The 19,054-nt window shown below is 33.4% G+C and overlaps 1 protein-coding gene across 3 annotated transcripts; it reads left to right on the top strand.

Moving 5' to 3' along the window:
• The first annotated feature begins 3,795 nt into the window (after nucleotides 1-3,795).
• LOC145015178 (protein argonaute 16-like) lies at nucleotides 3,796-10,993 on the top strand. Of its 3 annotated transcripts, XM_078973629.1 has the most exons (24): nucleotides 3,796-3,955; nucleotides 4,153-4,212; nucleotides 4,697-4,923; nucleotides 5,015-5,220; nucleotides 5,304-5,501; nucleotides 5,608-5,744; nucleotides 5,832-5,929; nucleotides 6,073-6,170; nucleotides 6,251-6,422; nucleotides 6,506-6,622; nucleotides 6,707-6,814; nucleotides 6,904-6,966; nucleotides 7,095-7,208; nucleotides 7,294-7,459; nucleotides 7,547-7,659; nucleotides 7,749-7,880; nucleotides 8,232-8,362; nucleotides 8,996-9,061; nucleotides 9,147-9,210; nucleotides 9,628-9,739; nucleotides 9,870-9,943; nucleotides 10,032-10,126; nucleotides 10,340-10,371; nucleotides 10,589-10,993. In XM_078973629.1, exons 3-24 carry the CDS (start codon nucleotides 4,717-4,719, stop codon nucleotides 10,744-10,746), a joined length of 2,661 nt encoding a protein of 886 aa, XP_078829755.1. In that variant the 5' UTR covers nucleotides 3,796-3,955; nucleotides 4,153-4,212; nucleotides 4,697-4,716; the 3' UTR covers nucleotides 10,747-10,993. The 3 variants fall into 3 exon arrangements, with proteins under 3 accessions (XP_078829755.1, XP_078829754.1, XP_078829756.1); XM_078973628.1 differs by lacking the exon at nucleotides 4,153-4,212; XM_078973630.1 differs by lacking the exons at nucleotides 3,796-3,955; nucleotides 4,153-4,212 and having other exon boundaries at nucleotides 4,817-4,928.
• Nucleotides 10,994-19,054: the final 8,061 nt, after the last annotated feature.

The following is a 19,054-nucleotide window of genomic DNA, read 5'->3' as shown; positions in this document are numbered from 1 at the left end:
CATATATATATATATATATATATATATATATATATATATATATATATATATATACTTGTCATACTCTTATTCAATTTGTCAAATGTTATTTTGTGATTTTTTTAATTATATTTTTTCCACATATCATTTATGAGTTTTTTTTTTATTTTATTAAATTTCATATAATATTTTAATGTAATAATTGCAATAAATGTTGTAATAAATGTATATTAATTTCACTAATAAACTTACCTTTTAATTTCAAAATTCTAAAATATTTTCACATTTATATCTAAAAGATATAAAAACATTTCCATTATAATAAATTATTATTTTTCTTATTTTCTTATAAATTCAAATTTTTAAATATTTTAACCTTTATATTTAATTTAAAAAAAAAACATCATAAATGGTCATCGTGGTTTTTCCAAATCTGAAGTTTAGTCATCGTGGTTTAGAAACGTCATACCTAGTCCCTGTGCTTTCAAAACTTTTGATGATTGTTCCTTATTGCTAACTCCATTAAGTTTTGTTCGTTAATTGAAAGGTTTTGTCTTCATTTCACTACCACAGAGACCATTTATGATGCTTTCTTTTACTTTAAAAAAAATTAAATAATATACAAAGAGGGTCCCACCCCTCTATCTCTCTCTCTCTCTCTCTCTCTCTCTCTTCTATTGTCTTATTTGTTTAAAACATCACAAACACCCCCGATACTTGATATTGTTGTCCCCATTTCTTCTTCATTAGACTGCCAAGACTCACCCACCGGAGGTGGGTGGTCCTCCGATCACAGGAAAATGCGAATATGAGAGAGAGAGAGGAGGTTGTTGCCTTCATCCCAACCTCCAACATATCCTTTCTTGTCGAAGCTCAACCCCCAAACACCCTATGTCGTTGTTCTCATTCTCTTATCCTTCAATCTAAAGAAGACGAGGTCCCACGCCTCCACTCGACTTCTGATTTTGTCCAGTTCTTTCTCAAACAGGTGAGGGCCAAAATCCTCCCTCCCCTTTTCGTGTTAGCTAGAAACGAACACACAAGATAAGGGTTATCAAAAAATCCAGTAGCCCATCTTCTTCATCGATTTCAATCGCCGGACCACCACTTTTGACCACTCCGTTCGATTTCAATTCCAATCAGATGAAGACGATGACCAGGGCGAATATGAAGGCTCGTTGGGGATCAGTTATTCCCTCCTCGCGATCTGTTAAACCCCACTAGACCACCTCATTTGCTTATTTTGTTCGTACTTCTCCCTCCCAATAAGACGAAGATTGAACCCACGAGGGCAGCCGGAGGTCGACGCCTGCCCTTTCTTATGATCTCTCAGCCTCACTGGAGATTCCTAATTTTTCCTTCTGTTCGTTTGTTTCTTCATCGACCTGATGAAGACGAGGATTCCTTTTCCCCATTGTTTGTACCAATTAACTGAATCCCCACCTCCTTATAAGCAACCACAAAGTTTCTTCCTTCCTTTCCTATACATAGATTCAAGAACCCAAAATTCAGAACATGTGTAGTATTTTAGGGATTACGGTGGTGTTCATATGAGAGAGAGACCCTCTTTGTATATTATTTCATTTATTAAAAATAAAATAAAAGAAAGCATCATAAATGGTCACCGTGGTAGTGAAATGACGAAAATACCTTTCAGTTAAGGACCAATCGTCAAAAGTTTTGAAAGCATATGGACCAGCTATGACGTTTCTAAATCATGAGGACTAAAGTTCAGATTTGGGAAAACCACAGGGACCATTTATGATACTTTTTTCAAAAAAAAAAAAAAATTAACCAATTATAAACGGGATAATGACTTGAAAGGGTAACGAGCTTTCAATTTTTGTCACATTTAGTCACTAAACTTTTTTTCGTTATCTATTTGCCATTGAACTATTGAAACTGTTCACATTTTACCCTTATGACCGGCAACAAGGTAAAATGTGAACAATTTCAATAGTTCAATGACAAATAGATAACGAAAAAAAGTTTAGTGACTAAATATGAACGAAATCGAAAGTTCGTTTCCCTCTAAAAAGTTCAATGACTAAATGTGAACAAACTTCCTCTTGTATTATGTTTTAGCAAATTATTTATTTTTGTTAAATTGTAGCAACATTTGTTGATGAAGAAATCTATGAAATAAAAAAAAAAAACAAAACAAAACCCTGAAAATATATTTTAAAAAAAAAAACAAAAAACCAAAACCGAAATAAAAAACCAATGGTTTGACATTTTCCAAAATAAAAAATCAAAATTTCCAATTTGATGTTGGTTTTACAAAAAAATGGATCATTCTCACTGATGTGAATTATGACCATTGGTTTGGCATGCGAAATTTGTGACATCCCATGAATATATAGTTACAACATCGTCTGAACTCGTAATTCATAGTAAGGGGTTAGAGTATCATCGCATGAATACGTAGTTACAATATCGCCTGAAATTGTAATTCATCACCTACAAGTTATGGGCCTGCTGGTGTTTCCACTGGGCTGTCTAGAATAGTCCGTGGTCGCCATCTATACTCTGGTAGATGACTACATCGCCACAGTGCTGGTTAAGGTTATGGTATCTCCTTTCATCCTACATCACATATTCATCATCATCTATTTACCTAATTATCATCACCTTTCTATCATCACCTATCTCTCATCATTTTATTTCATCACATTGCTGGTTAAGGTTATGCTTCATAACTTCGAACCCTAAGGTTTACTCTACTAAAGTTTCATATTCTCGTCTCTCTGGACCTAGAAGGGTCCAGATCTATCACACCAAAAATCTCAAGATAACTCTTCCTCTCACTCTACACACTCAAGCTCGCTAGGGTTCTCACTTATAGGAAAAGTAGTCGCAATTGAAGGTCATAAGTTCCTTTAAATATGGCTCGGGCCCAAAGATTTAGGGTTTCTGCCAACAACGCGGGCTCGTCGAATCGCCTCACCGACTCGTCGAGTCCATTCATTAATCCAATTCATCAGTCGCGACCTTACTCGACGAGTTGAGGCGTCAACTCGTTGAGTCTCTCTTCCTAACTCAAAAGAAAAATACTTAAATTATGATACCTGGAAATCCGGATGTTTCATTTTGTTTTTTTTATTTCATAGATTTCTTCATCAACAAATGTTGCTACAATTAAACAAAAATAAATAATTTTCCTAAAACATAATACAACAGGAAGTGTGTTCACATTTAGTCATTGAACTTTTTAGAGGGAAACAAACTTTCGATTTTGTTCACATTTAGTCACTAAACTTTTTTTCGTTATCAATTTGCCACTAAACTATTGAAACTGTTCACATTTTACCCTTATGACCGGTAATAGTCGGTCATAAGGGTAAAATGTGAACAGTTTCAATAGTTCAATGACAAATAGATAACGAAAAAAAGTTTAGTGACTAAATGTGACAAAAGTTGAAAGTTCGTTACCCTTTCAAGTCATTATCCCATTATAAACAAAATGTAAACGAGTTAAGTGTTTAAAAACAAACATAAACATGTTTTCACCTTTTAACTGTTAACAAACCATTCATTTTACAACCCCAACTTCTCAATAAAATTGTAGCTTATTATATACATCCAAAATCTATACCTTCGCAAAAATAATGAACAACGTTCACAAACCCTATATCAAGTAATATATTCACGTATGATGTTACAAAAAATTGTATCGAAATTAAATTGTTTTGAGAATTGTTTACAATAAATATTACATTTCAAAAGTTGTTTCGTTTACAAAAAAAAAAAAAAAAAAGTAATTTTGCGTGACGATTTTCATGAAAAATGGTTTACAAAATTACTGCAACTGTTGGGACGTAGTCGCTGCACCATTACCATCAACACTACGACTGATTTGACTCGCTACAAGAAGCGGGAGAGAGAATCAAACACCGAGTGCATCGCTGTTTCTTCTCCTTTCTTCTCTAAAACCCTAAACATTTCAACAAAACCCCAATTTCGTCATCGTCAAAAGGTAAAATTCATAATCTTCGTTTTCAGTTTTACCTTTTTGACCTCTCTCCATACAATCTCTCGTAATGTTTGTGACTGATATACCTATACTTTTAAAATCCACCTGAATGCTTGATAATGTTCGGAATCCGTGGTGCTGCTGCTGCCGCTGATGTTCTATGCTCTAATTTGTTATTTTAACCCTTTGCCTCTTTTTAGTAACAAGTATACCCAAAATTCGACGAGGATCACTATATTTTGTCTGTAATACGTATGATGGTTAGTTTTTACTTTCTTATGTGTTTGTAGATGATTTTTTAGCTGATTTTGGGTCTCTGATCCATTTTCACGGGCTGCATTGTAGAATTTTTGATAACTTATAGGTATTTTGAGTTTTTCTTTTCGTAATACACTTGTTCGTAAGTTTGCATTGTACGATATGACTGAATTTTGATAGTTCAAGCTTCTGATTCATTTACTAGGTTATGAAACGATGATTAGTTGTGCTCCTTCCATCCCCTAACTAACTTAGTGTTTGATTTTTAGGGCAATGTGTTGCTTTTTAACTTTGAGAATGACCATAGTTTGTATTTGACTTCTAATGTCTAATCTGTTTGATTGTGAACTCATTATATTCCCCAATAACATTCAAAAGAATCACCTTTTGTTCCTATTTGTTATTAGGAGGTAAAAGTAAAATCATTATGCCATCTTATTAGTTATTGTTTCTCTAATTCTTTTTCCATATGTTCAAATCCCTAAGGAGTCTTGTGGATGTGAAAGATGGAGAAAGTAAACAGTGAAGATGATAGTGGTTCTCCACAACAAAATGACACACAACCTGAAGACAAAACAGAGCTACCAAATCATCATACACGTTCTATAACCAATAGGCCTGGATTTGGAAGTGGTGGAAGACACATTCCATTGCTTGTTAATCACTTCAAAGTTTCTATCAAGAATCCAGATGAGATATTCTACCACTATAGTGTATGGTATTATGGGATTAAAGCTTTAAGCATATTCTTTTATAGTCTTAAAAAGTCAAACATATAGTTCATATAATCTCATATTGTTGCAGGTTTCCATCACTTCTGAAGATGATAGAGCAATTGAGAACAAAGTTTTAGGGAGAAAAATTCTTGACAAACTTTACCAAACATACTCATCTGAACTTTCTGGTAAAAAATTCGCATATGATGGAGAAAAGAGTCTTTACACTGTTGGTCCTCTCCCACAAAATCAATCTGAATTCATGGTTGTATTAGAAAATTCGTTTGCAAAACGGTTTGTTACTTTCTCAACCTTGTCATTAATTCTATCTCTTTTTTACATTTTGGAGATTTTAAATAAAGTTATTCCTTTTGTAGTGGAACCCCTTCTGACGATGAAACTGGTAAAAGGTCAAAACTGTCTTTTCAAGAGAAGACTTTCAAAGTAGAGATTAAGTATGCTGCTAAAATACCATTAAATTCGGTCAATCTTGCCCTTCAAGGAGCAGAGCCAGAAAAACTTCAAGATTCTTTAAGGGTTCTTGATATTATCTTGAGACAACAAGCAGCTCAAAGGCACTACTTTTAAATTCCATTCTTTATTGCTACTATCTGCTTTATGTGATATTATTTTTGGGTTTTCTTTTCTTCTAGTTTAATAAAAAGTCAACGTTGGATACAGGGGATGCCTTTTGGTCAAACAGTCATTCTTTCATGATGACTCAAGAAACATCAGTGATATTGGAGGGGGTGTCACTGGATGCCGTGGATTTCATTCTAGTTTTCATCCAACACATGGTGGTTTGTCACTAAATATGGGTATATATGACCATTGAATTTACTATTATACCCCTCTTAGCTCTCACTCACTTGTTAGTTTAATTGCTCATACATTTGTCTATTCAGATGTATCAACTACATTGATTCTTACTCCTGGACCTGTGATCGATTTTCTAAAATCCAACCAAAATGCACGCGATTTTCGCTCTATTGACTGGGTTAAGGTAAATAAAAAAAGTTACACTCACACACTTACACACACACACCATTTTCTTTATATATATATATATATATATATATATATATATATATATATATATATATTTTTAAATTTCAGTTTCACACACCATTTTCTCACACTTAATAGGCCAAGAAAATGCTTAAAAACTTGAGAATAAAAACAAGTCACAACAACATGGAATTCAAGATCACTGGGATGAGTGAAAAACCTTGTAATCAATTATTGTAAGTTATTGTTCTTCGCTTCTTTTGAGTATTATAAGTGTATAACCCCCCCCCCCCCTATGCTGACATGGTGATAACAGGTTTCCTTTGAGAGTGAAAAAAGATGATGGGACATATGATGATGACAAGACAATAAATATTACAGTGTTGGATTATTTTACCAAACATCGTAAAATTGAAATTACTTACTCTGCATATATACCTTGCATTGATGTTGGGAAACCAAAGAAGCCTAACTATTTGCCTTTGGAGGTTGAATCTTTATCTTTTTATTTTTTATATTATTATATTTTCCATGTTTTTTAATGTTATTACCATTTTGCCATTGTCCCCAGCTTTGTTCTCTTGTTTCACTTCAACGGTATACAAAGGCATTATCTACACTACAAAGAGCATCTTTAGTTGAAAAATCAAGACAAAAGCCTCCTGAAAAAATGCGAGTTATAACCGATGTAAAGTTATATTTTACCATCATACCCTTTTGATCCTTTGTGTCCTTTATCGTAAATTTATCCTTTGTTTTAACTTATAACCAGGCTATGAAAAAGTATAATTACGATGATGACCCTTTACTCGCTTCCTGTGGAATCACTATTGAGAAACAACTTGCTCAAGTTGATGGTCGTGTTCTTGATGCACCAAAGGTTTGTGTGATAGTACTAGGGGTATTTCCGTAATTTCATATATTCATCATGATATTTTTTCTCATTTACTTTTTTTTTTGAAATTACAGTTGAAGGTTGGTAATGGAGAAGACATTTGTCCTCGTAATGGGCGATGGAACTTTAATAACAAGGTATTCTATTCTTATTCTGTTGTCCCCTTTTTACTTTCAACTTATATTTCTATTATCTTTTTTTTTTTTTTTTTTTTTTTTTTTTTTTTTTTTCTGCTTTATATATTTGAATTTTTTATTTATTGCAGAAGCTTTTCACTCCCATTAAAATCGAAAAATGGGTAGTTGTCAATTTTTCTGCCAGGTGTGATGCAAGTTATCTTTCACGGGAGCTCATAAATTGTGGAAGAAATAAAGGAATCGTAAGTCAAAGTCAAAGTCAAAGATATGTTTACTTTTGTTTTCTTTGCTTTGACTTTGACTTTGATTTTGATTTTTGATTATCAGATTATTGATCGCCCATTTTCACTAATGGAAGAAGACCCACAAAACCGAAAATTTGGCCCTGTAATTCGTGTGGAAAAAATGTTTGACCAAATTTTAGCAAAACTCCCTGGTGCCCCTCAATTTCTCCTTTGCATATTGCCAGAAAGAAAAAATTCTGACTTATATGGTATAAAATATAAACTCTATTTTAGCTATATTGCTATAATGGGTGAATAAATGTAAAGTATATATTGTGTTTTTTTAATGTGTGAAGGTCCTTGGAAGAAAAAATGTTTAAGTGATTATGGAGTTGTTACACAATGCATGTGCCCAGTCAAAATCACTGACCAATATCTCACAAATGTGCTTTTGAAAATTAATTCCAAGGTATTTAATGTAAATCTTTGAACTTTTTTACATCTTTCAATTGTTTTTAGAACTTAAATTAATTGTTTTTTTGTTTTTTACATTTTAAGCTTGGTGGGATTAATTCTTTATTAGCAATTGAAGGCTGCATACCCCTCATAAATGACACTCCAACAATGATAATGGGGATGGATGTTTCTCACGGGTCGCCGGGTCGATCCGATATCCCTTCAATTGCTGCGGTACTGTTTTAATTTTTTATAACTTTTACTAAATTAAAAAAATGGTCCCTGAGTTTTGCTGGTTTTTGCAATTTTAGTCCCAAATTGTTTTGTCTTGCAATTTTAGTCTTTATTTGAAGTTTTTTTTATAAGAGAACCAAGATTTTTAAGCCTCAGCTATACGCTCATGGTCTATTTTTGTAACTTTGAGTAATTTACAAAAGTGGTCCCTAAGGTTAGTTGATTTTTGCAAATTTGATCCTTATTTGGGGTTTTTGTAAGAGAACCAAAATTTGCAAAAATTGGCTGTATGTTTATGGTCTTTTTTTTTTTTTTTTTTTTTTTTTTTTTTTTTTATATTTAAAATTATAGGTTGTTGGATCAATATCATGGCCATTGATATCAAGATATAAAGCATCTGTAAGGGCTCAATCATCAAAGATGGAAATGATTGAAGGTTTGTTTAAACCACAAGCAGATGGTACAGATGATGGCATAATGAGGTATTAAATCCCTTATTTTCATGAATTTTATCTATTTTTTAAAATTTTTTTTTTATTTTTAAAGTTTTATCAAAGAGTAAATTACATTTTTGGTCCTTGAATCGTTAATTCTAATCCAACTACCTGTGTGTTTGTTTTTTAAATGACCGTTTTGCCCTTGGATCACCCGGACCAGACCTGATAAAAATCATACATCATAGGGGGCAATCTGCAATTTTGTAGTTCTCTTTATTTTTTAATTTAGGTTAAAAATGTACATATGATTTTTTTTTTTTTAATTTATAATATTTTTAGTCTATTGTAAATTGAATATGTCGATATATTAAATTTAAATTACTAATATATATTAATAACTTTATATTTGAACAACATACAATATATATTAATATAACTTCCAAGGGTAAAATGGCCATTTATAAACGTGTAGTTGGATTTAGCGATTTAGGGACTAAAATTGTTATGAAACATAAAATAAGGACCAAATTTGCAATGAAAGACTTTTCTAGACCAAAATTGCAAAGATCAGATATACACAGGGACCAAAAATGTATTTTACTCTTGATCAAATCATTTGTTAATTATTTTTTTTGTTCCTGATGTGTTTTGTATTGACATAATATTTGTCTTGCACAGTGAACTACTTTTGGAATTTTATCAAACAAGCAATCAACGGAAACCAACTCAAATTATAGTATTCAGGTATTATTTGTCTTTTTACTTTCTTATTTTTTATAAAAATATGCTACTTTTCTTTTATTTAATGTTTTATTATTTTTTTTTTAAGGGATGGCGTGAGCCAATCACAGTTCAGTCAAGTTCTAAATTTTGAGTTGGATCAAATGATCAAGGTATGTTTAATAAGCTTAAAATTTTAATAACTTTTCATATTTTGATTTTTTTAGAGTAAATTACAAAAATGGTCCCTGAATATTTCAGTTTTTTTCAATTTTGGTCCCAAAATAGTTTCTACTGCAGTTTTGGTCATCATATGAGTTTTTCCAACGTTTTTGTCCATGTTTCAAGTAAAATTATGACGATATTACCCTTTTTTGATTTTTTAAAAATATTTGTACATGCAAATTATTAATAAAATAAATGTAAAAAGTAGATAAAAGTGGACCAAAATCGTTATGAAATATCGAATAAGAACCAAAAAACGTCAAGTAACGACCTAAATTGCAAAAAATAGCAACAGTTAGGGACCATTTTTGTAAATTATTTTATTTTTAATGATTTGATAGATTTGATATTATAAAATACAACAGGCTTACCAGTATCTTGGTGAAGTTGATGTTCCTAAATTCACAGTAATTATCGCTCAAAAGAATCACCACACAAAGCTCTTCCAAGCTAATGCCCCTGAAAATGTCCCTTCTGGTTTGTTTGTTTGTTTTTTTATTTTATTTTTTTATTTTTTTTTTATTTTAATGTTTTATGTTTATTTAAAAAAAAAAAAACTATTTAATTCTATTTAAAAAAAAAACCCTCAAATTATCCATCTTATTAGGTACTGTGGTAGACAGTAAAATTGTGCATCCAAGAAACTATGATTTTTACATGTGTGCTCAATCAGGAATGATTGTAAGTTCCTAAATTCTTTTTCTTATTTATTTATTTATATTTATATTATTATTATTTTATTCAATGAAAATATTAAATAATTTTGCAGGGCACTTCCCGTCCTGCTCACTATCATGTCTTGCTTGATGAAATCGGTTTCTCTCCTGATCACCTCCAAAATCTAATCCTTTCCTTATCATATGTGTAAGTATATATATATATATATATATATATATATATATATATATATATATATATATATATATATATATATATATATATATATATATATATATATATATATATATATATATATATATATATATATATATATATATATATATATATATGATTTACTTATAACATAAATATATTTTAAATCACAATAAAATGATAACTTTTAAAATTGTGTCACAGGTATCAAAGAAGTAGCTCTGCAACGTCAATCGGTATATACCATCTTCATCTTTGCATAATTATTTATACTTAGTTACATTTTTGGTCCCTGAGTATTGCTAAAATTTCAATTATGGTCCTTGTTCAAGATAAAATGAGATTGCAAAAATCAACTTTACTTATGGTCCAAAAACATTATAAAACCTTAAATAAGGACCAAAATTACAAAAACCAAATATACTTAGGGACTAAAAATGTAATATTTTGTAGTGGCTCCGGTGTCGTACGCTCATCTTGCTGCCCAACAAGTCGGGCAGTTTATAAAGTTTGATGATTTGGCGGAAAGTATTAGTTCAGTAGGAAGTATACCAGTGCCCGAGCTGCCCAAGTTGCATGAGGATGTTCAAGGGTCCATGTTCTTTTGTTAACGTGTTACATTTTTATTGGTAATTGTAAATTTATAAGGTTCATAGTGTTAATTAATATAGGCTCTTTTTTGGGTTATTATTATTTTTGGTGAATTAGAGGCCACGTCACTATTTTGTGGTTTTATTGTAGGGTAGTCAATTAGTCATGTGGGTACTTTGAAGATAGTCCCATAACTTGAGCCTTAATGTAGTATGGAGTATGGACCTTTTGGTATTGATTAAAGTGCCCCTTATGCCTTTGCTTGTTTTTGGTTGCATCCATTTAATTTTTTAAAGTTTGATTTATATTGTCATCGACATGTATTAAACTATGATAGATGTTAATAGAATAAAATTTGTAAACTTATTATATGGTCAGATTATTGTATTTAAGTATATATATGTTAGTCTAAGTATATATATTTTTTAATATGTTATTTTTTGGTTTTACAAATATAACAATTTAGAAAATCAGAAAATAAATTCTATGATGGTGTGATAAACAGAACCTAAATTGATCGAGTTTTGTTAGATATCTGGAAAGCCAAACGAAACGTTAGATATATCTACCTATTTTGTAAGCTAATTAGTGAATCAGATAGTAAATGACAACAGATTCAATTTTCATAAATAATTAATTGGTTCCCTAATAATTATCATAAGCAAAGACACAAGCTATATCAATTATCAAGAACCTTATAAATAAATAATCGGTGCCATTACCATATATTGTTGTCATAATATGGGCCCTATGAGCTCAGTTCATTTATTTTTGATTCATTTCTGTTTGAATCCAATTTCTAATCAAATTTGATGAACATCAAAATAAATTGTTTGTATATGTATTAGTGTTTTTTTTTTTTATTTTTTTTATTTTTATTTTTATTTTTTTATTTTTTTTAATTTTATTTTAAAACTATATCGTAGATTCCAATATAGTTTGATGGATATAAAAATTCTAGTTATTTTTTATTCAATGTGGTTTGATTGCACTTTTCCAAGAGCATTTAAAGCTAAAATAAGTTCATTTTTTTAAGAAAAACATTTTTCATTGTAAACCATTTTCCTCATACAAATAAACACTTAGTCGATAACATAGGAACCCAAAAAAGTCAACAACGAATTTAAGGTTCTATATCAAAAGTGTTTTAATATAATATTGGAGTTGACAAATGGGAAGCTATAGATAAAACATGAAGATATAGAAGATGGAGCTTGTTTGAAGTTCAAATGGGAAGATATAGATAAAACTTAAAGATGTAGAAGATTTCCGATTCGTATAAGATTGCTATAATGGTTTATTATCAATATATATGTTATGCTGATTATCTTTTTATGTATTTTTGTGAGAATATGCTAGTAGATTCTTTGTGATAAATTATTAGTATCTAAAAGAGATATGTTTCAGATTAATCTTTGGTATCTACAAACTGTCTTTTTATCGAAGTGTTATCTTTTTATTGTAATTGCATGTTTTGGGACTAAAAAGTGGTATCAAAGCGCTTTTTAGGATTAACCAAACTGATCTATGAATCTTGTAATCGTCATGTCTTCTTTGGATTCCTTTCAATCAAACCCTGAAAACAAGTTGCTTTGTTTGATGAAAACTTCACAATGGGACTTGACAAGTCTCTCGTGGTGCGAGAAACAATAGACTACGACATATTGGAGATAATCACCGACAAGTCTTATCTTCCTATGTAGGGATATCATTGGGTCCATAATCGGCCCGGATTTGGAAACCCAAAACCTTTTTGAACCATAAATTGGACTGGTATACAGAAACCGATTTTGGTCCAGTTCCGGATATGAAATCAGGTAAAATTGGTTTAAACAATGTAGTTTCTTTTTTAGTCTTGTAACAATTGAGAAGTGTTTCTATAAAAAAGACATACCAATTATAGAATGGAAGTAATTCAAAGATAAGTAGAGGGGTTATGTTAACGAGTTAAGAAATAAGAGAGGCCAAACATAATTTTCTTAAAAGTCGACCAAAGAAGATAATCAAACATATTCAATATGATGTCCTATCGTTTTAAAAGGAATCGATGGCAACAGAAGGACAAAACAAATAATGATGAGAGCAGAAGGGAAAAAATCGTCGATGGTACGGAAAAAAATTCGGTCTAATGTTGATGTTGTGGGTGTAGACGATCATCATGTGGAATAGAAAAAAACTTTTAGATATCGGGTTCCAATTCTGGTACCAGGTTTATCCCAATCCCATTTTAAATTACCGGTTCTGGTTCTAATACCCTATTTACCCGGTACCCGATGGGCCTAAACCCAAAAACTGGAGAATACTAGTAATAAAACTCGATACCCATCTTTGTTATACATACTTCGATTCTAACTAGTCCCGGTTTCGGTTCCATGTCGGGTTTCTAGTTACAAAATGCATCCCTATCCCATAAGTCATCCCTAACGCAAGAGTGCCTCTTAGAAGGGGCATAACTCCAATAACCTAATGGATTGAAGATGAAAAGATGAAGTGTCAATCTTGACTTTACAACTAGAGCTTCAATCTACAATCTTTTACCCTATGATGAGTACCATATAGTTGCAACTTGAAAAAAGAGATGTTGAATACTTTAAAAGTTTCTTACGATGGTTATGATGAGGTTAAGGTTAATAAAGAAAACATCTTTTAGCACATGTATGAAACTTCTTTGCTTACAAGAGTGACTCATTAACATATAATTTTAACTTATGTTAAAGTCTCTTGATTCACTTAATGAAAATAGGGAACATCATGTTGATGTTATAAAAATAGTGAAAATATCAAAACTAAGGAACTACAAAGCATGCTTGTAAACTTAAGAAGCCATGAACTGATAAAAGTACAAATATGTGAAAATATCAGGGACATGAAAGAAGGACAAAAGCTACACTCAATTGCCATGCTATTAGGAAACAAAAATCTTGTTGAGGACTCTATTTGTGAAAATACTAGGGACGTGCAAGAAGGACAAAAGATACACACAAAGCTTTCAATGTCTCATCTCTCAAAATTCTCTCAAGAACTCTAGCAATTTCAAATCTCAAAATCACACTCAAACTTTAAATAATGGTTGAATCCAATGCTCATGTTCAACATCCAATATTTAAAGAAGAAGTCATCATCATGACTTCTCACAAGAACAACTTTTTTGCTATGTTTGATTCTACAAACTACTCTAAGTTTCCCAAAGATCTTTAAGTGATGGTGGAGGTTGTCATATCTTTCCCATTGGCCTATGATCTTTATGTAGTAAAGAAATTCCTATGAACCTTGTTTAAGCTGCTTAGTTTTATGCAAATACAAGGAAAAGAGTGATTCAATTTTTTTCACTTCGCTTCTAGTTAGAATTTCTCTTTGATGAAGAAGGGTTCCATTGGAATTCTTCATTTACAGGTTGCAAATCAATACCAGTCTCCTTTTTTTTTTTTGAGGAATTGATCAAAATGTTTAACGAGATGGATCATGAACCCTATTTAAAATTCTGCCTGTTCTGAAGAAATCATGAAATTTTAGTGAGTTAGATTATGTTTTTCCATTTTATCCTTCGAGGACTGTTGGTTTAGATAAAGGATATAACTATTTGTTTCTGGTTACCTATGGGATTTACTCTGGATCGCCGATGGAATATGCTTCTGTTACACCCCGAAACCAGGATGGCGGAATCGTTCCGGGGTGGAGGACGTCATGTTTAGCATCACCACCATTGTATAATAACAATCATAGTAACACAACCATTACATTGAATATATATATATATATATATATATATATATATATATATATATATATATATATATATATATATATATGAAAATGTTTACATTAGTGTAAAACTTGTTTTAATTACACCAAAAGTATGTAGAATTATAAAAATATGACTCTTATTGCTCCGGCTCCTCTAAATCCAAGAAGTACCTGTCTACCTATTTCCTGAGAATACAAGCAATTTGAAAGAATATCAGCATAAAGCTGGTGAGTTCATAAGAATTTAGTTTTAGTGGAAAACGTTCTTTGATTCTTTTGAAAAGTGTTCCTCAAGAAAATCCCATATTTTCTTATAAAAAGTAGTGTTGAAAGAGTATCTATTAGTAGAAAATAAACCATCAGTTTTAGAAATGTTAGCGTCATCCTAGGAAAAATCCCATATTTTCCTTAAAAACAGGTTAACCGTACTAGAGGTAGAGATGCAAATTTAGAAATCCATGATTACTATTATAGTATTTTTTATGAAAGTAGTTTTATTACTCAAAATAAAACAATGAAGAGTAGAGTCCGTAAACCAAAATTAGTTTATACTTATTTGCGAGTCGTATAACCATACTTGATATGACCTAGAGATATTTATAACGTTCATCAAGCGTTAAGCTAAATGACATTTTTCCACCCTAGGCATGCCTGTCTAACTGTAGGTAGCAGTTTAGGAGTGGGATTGTCAGTCTCGAATAGATCTATTCACAAATCTCACGCTCTCCCTCCAGGAGACTCTGGTTATACTGAGATAGGATTTAACACTGTACTACTAAGGGTATAATATTGAAGTAGAGCTTCACAATTCCGTATAATCTATTTTACTAGCTAGAGACAGTATAAAAACAATAAATATCCTTAAATAATAGTACTTTATACTTGTGAGAAAATATATAACATAAACTAAATCTGCCATAGTTTATTCATATTCATCCTTGAAATCTGATTTAGTAGAGACTGCCTAGAGGGTTATCCCAAACTATACTAATTATAGTTTATTAGAGTTGATAAGGAAAATGCTTTGTAAAAACCTTTTTGAAAGCTATGTAGTCAGATTTCCAAAATAAAAGTTTCCCTTATGCTCAACATATTACAAAAAGGGGATAAAATATCCAAATATGTTATTGAACATGGAAATCGTTAGACTGTATTAATAAGTTTAAACTTAATAAAATTCTTTGAGTTTGGCTTGTATTCCCCCTGAAAACATTAAAAACACGGAACATGTAGGGGTATGAACTCACCTTAAGCGAGTGGTTTGATTGAAGGATCGATACGGAAAGTTGGATGTTCAAGTGAAGCCTTGAACACAATTTGATCCTAATTAACACGTAATGACACATAAATGAGTCAAATGAGGGTATTTCACTAGTAGATGTGATGGAGAACCTCTCTCGGGACTTGGAACTACTTGCACTAAGTGTTAGGACCTTAAAGGATTGCATGAGGGAGGTGTATGGCAACCTTAAAGGTGTGTGTGGCCCAAGTGGTGTGCGGATGCACACTCATGATCAGTGGTGCCTTTGTGGTGTTTTCAAGGTCCATACTTGCATCCATGAAGTGTTCTAGGCCTATACTCGATGGTAGTGCAAGTTAAGGGTCCTAGAAGTGGGTTTGTGGTCCTAGGGTGTGTGTGTGGTCGCACACAAGACCGCACACAAGGAGTGTGCTGCCGCACAAGGGTGTGTGCGGCCGTATACAGGTGTGTGCAGTTGTACACCCCACATGATGATGTCCAAAAAGCCAATTCTAAGGTGTAGCAAAGCTAGGTTCATGTCCAACTCGAATATGGAAGTCCAACTCTCACTTTGGATGGTCTTTTAGGAGTATGAGGCCACCTTGAGTGGGTGTACGGCTGCACTCCTTCAAAGAGATGAAGAACATGACAGTATTCAATGATTCTATGCTTAATTCAAGTGGTTCTTCAAGCACAACAAGCTAAGGGATGGATTACTCACGTTTTTTAAGCCTTGGGAGGGTTTGTGGTTGAAGAAGCTTGAGAGAAATGATATTGTGTGCTGCAAGGATGTGAAAGGAATGGGGTCTACCCTTTATATAAGAGTGGGCATGTGGCCATGAGAGGTGTGTACAACCGTACACCCATGTTTGCGGCCGCACACTCCTCCAAAAGGGGTGTATGGCCTGCTTTTGACTCTACACGACTTGTTGACTCATTCCTAACCTCAACCTTGACTGTACCCAAGCTTAGAACACTCAAATGAACTCTTAAACAGAGATAGAAGTTATCAGAACAAGTTTAACATTAATTGAATTGACTAGATGTACAATGAGAAAGTTCCGGGTTGTCATATTATCCCCCCATTAGAGGGAATTTCGTCCCAAAATTCAAGAGTAGAGTACAATTCATGAACTTGGAAATAGATGAGGGTACTCCTGCTTCATTGAATCCTCGCGCTCCTAAGTGAATTCAGGCCCCCGCCTAGCATTTCAGCGGACCTTTACTATCGGGATGCGACTCTGCTTCATACGTTTTACTTCCCGGTCCATGATTTCGACAGGTTCTTCCACAAAGTGCAGACCCTCGTCTAGTGCGATCTCGTCGAGGGGAATCACAAGTGTCTCGTCGGACAGACACTTCTTTAGGTTTGACATGTGAAAGATGGGATGGATGTTGTCGAGTTCTCGCGGTAAAGTTTGTATGCTACGGGACCGATCCTAGCAAGGATCTCGAAGGGTCCAATGAACCTTGGGTTTAGTTTTCCACGTTTTCCGAAACGTATCATACCTTTCTAGGGTGAGACCTTCAAAAGGACACGATCACCAACCTGGAATTCCAAGGGTTTTTGTCTCTTATCAGCGTAGCTCTTTTGTCTATCTCGAGAGGCTTTCAGTCGTTCTTGAATTTGTACGATCTTTTTAGTTGTCTCTCATATGATCTCAGGACCTGTGAGAGTGCTATCGGGGACTTGACCCTTGGCTAGCTGCGTGCCACCACCTCAGCCTAGCACAGAGGGGATCTTCACTTACAGCCATAGAGGGATTCAAATGGCACAACCTTGATACTGGTATGGTAGCTGTTGTTGTAGGAAAATCCAACCAAGGGAAGATGTGACGTGCCGAAGTCGATGATGCAGACTCTCAACATATCCTCCAATGTCTGGATCGTTCTCTCACTCTGTCCATCTGTCTGTGGATGATAATCTGTGCTCATATCCAACTGAGTTCTGAGAGCCTTTTATAGTGATTGCCAGAATCTTGAGGTAAACCGACTATCTCGATCAGAGATAATGGATATAGGTACCCCATGACGGCGAACTATTTCTCGAAGATATATTCATGTGAGTCTCTCCATCTTGAAGTTTTCTTTGATTGGCAAAAATTGGGTGGATTTTGTTAACCGATCGATAATTACCCAGATGACGTCGTGACTACTTGGAGATTGGGGTAACTTAGTGATAAAATCCATTGTAATCATTTCCCACTTCCACTCAGGTATTTGCGGCTGCTGAAGCAAACCTGAGGGCTTCTGATATTCTACTTTCACCTTGGCACAAGTCAAACACTTGCCCACGAATGTAGCAATTTCTGCTTTCATGTTGGGCCACCAAGAGAGTTGTTTGAGATCCAGGTACATTTTATCTGAACCTGGGTGAACAGAGTATCTCGTCTTGTGGGCTTCGTTCATGACAACTTCTCTATAACCACCATACTTTGGGGTCCAGATACGGTCTATGAAATAGTACACTACGTCTCCCTTGACCTCTAAGTTCTTTTGTATTCCTCTCAGGGCTTCATCCGACATGTTCTCTGGTTTTAAGGCTTCTAGATGAGCCTATCTGATTTGTGCGGATAAGTGGGAATGGATGGTTATTGTCAGTGCCTTTACTCTACGACCTGAGCATTCTTTTCGGCTAAGGGCATCTACCACCACATTGGCCTTGCCGGGATGGTAGCGTATCTCACATTCATAATCACTGAGTAGCTCTACCCATCGTCGATGTCTCATGTTTAACTCCTTCTGATCAAAGATGTGTTGCAAGCTCTTATGGTCGGTGAAGATAGTGCACTTGGTTCTGTAGAGATAGTGTGTAACACCGTGAATTTCAAAACAATTTTTCATTTAAAATAATCGTAAATTCTTAGAAACACTTGTTTAAAATCTCATTTATAAACGAATTACAAAAAAACAAAACTCCTTTTTCACTTGCATAGAAAACCAGGATCCTCCAAAACATGACTCTTTCTCTGGTGTGTACAATCAAGCCGGTGCCGTCCCGTGATATTGAAAGAAACCTGAAAAACAACACAACACAAAACACTGTAAGCACGAAGCTTAGTGAGTTCCTCAAAATACCACACATAACACATATTAGCCACTCGAGGCTATAACTCTATGGGTCCGTGCACCCAAACTCTGTGAACCCTCAGGTTCTAACTCTGGGAACCTTCCGGTTCCAACTCTAAAAACATGCACAACATAAATCACGTAGAAATAATGCAGTACAATACATCACGTACATATAACATACAAATACTCTGATCACATAACTCTGGTTACCTACTCAAGGTAAAGTATAGTGAGAAGACTCACCTGGCAAACAGAAAGCAGATATCCCCACA

Source organism: Lactuca saligna, chromosome 9 (genome assembly GCF_052625555.1).
Source record: "Lactuca saligna cultivar CGN05327 chromosome 9, ASM5262555v1, whole genome shotgun sequence".
Classification (NCBI taxonomy): domain Eukaryota; kingdom Viridiplantae; phylum Streptophyta; class Magnoliopsida; order Asterales; family Asteraceae; genus Lactuca; species Lactuca saligna.
Note: the sequence above shows the minus strand (reverse complement) of the source record. Positions and strands in the feature narration are given on the sequence as shown.

Excerpts from the sequence above, each read along its gene's own strand:
- LOC145015178 (XM_078973628.1), top strand. The coding sequence starts at position 4,717 with ATGGAGAAAGTAAACAGTGAAGATGATAGTGGTTCTCCACAACAAAAT. Across the intron at positions 7,209-7,293 it reads GTGGAAGAAATAAAGGAATC|ATTATTGATCGCCCATTTTC; the intron begins GTAAGTCAAAGT and ends TTTGATTATCAG. Across the intron at positions 9,062-9,146 it reads ACTCAAATTATAGTATTCAG|GGATGGCGTGAGCCAATCAC; the intron begins GTATTATTTGTC and ends TTTTTTTTTAAG.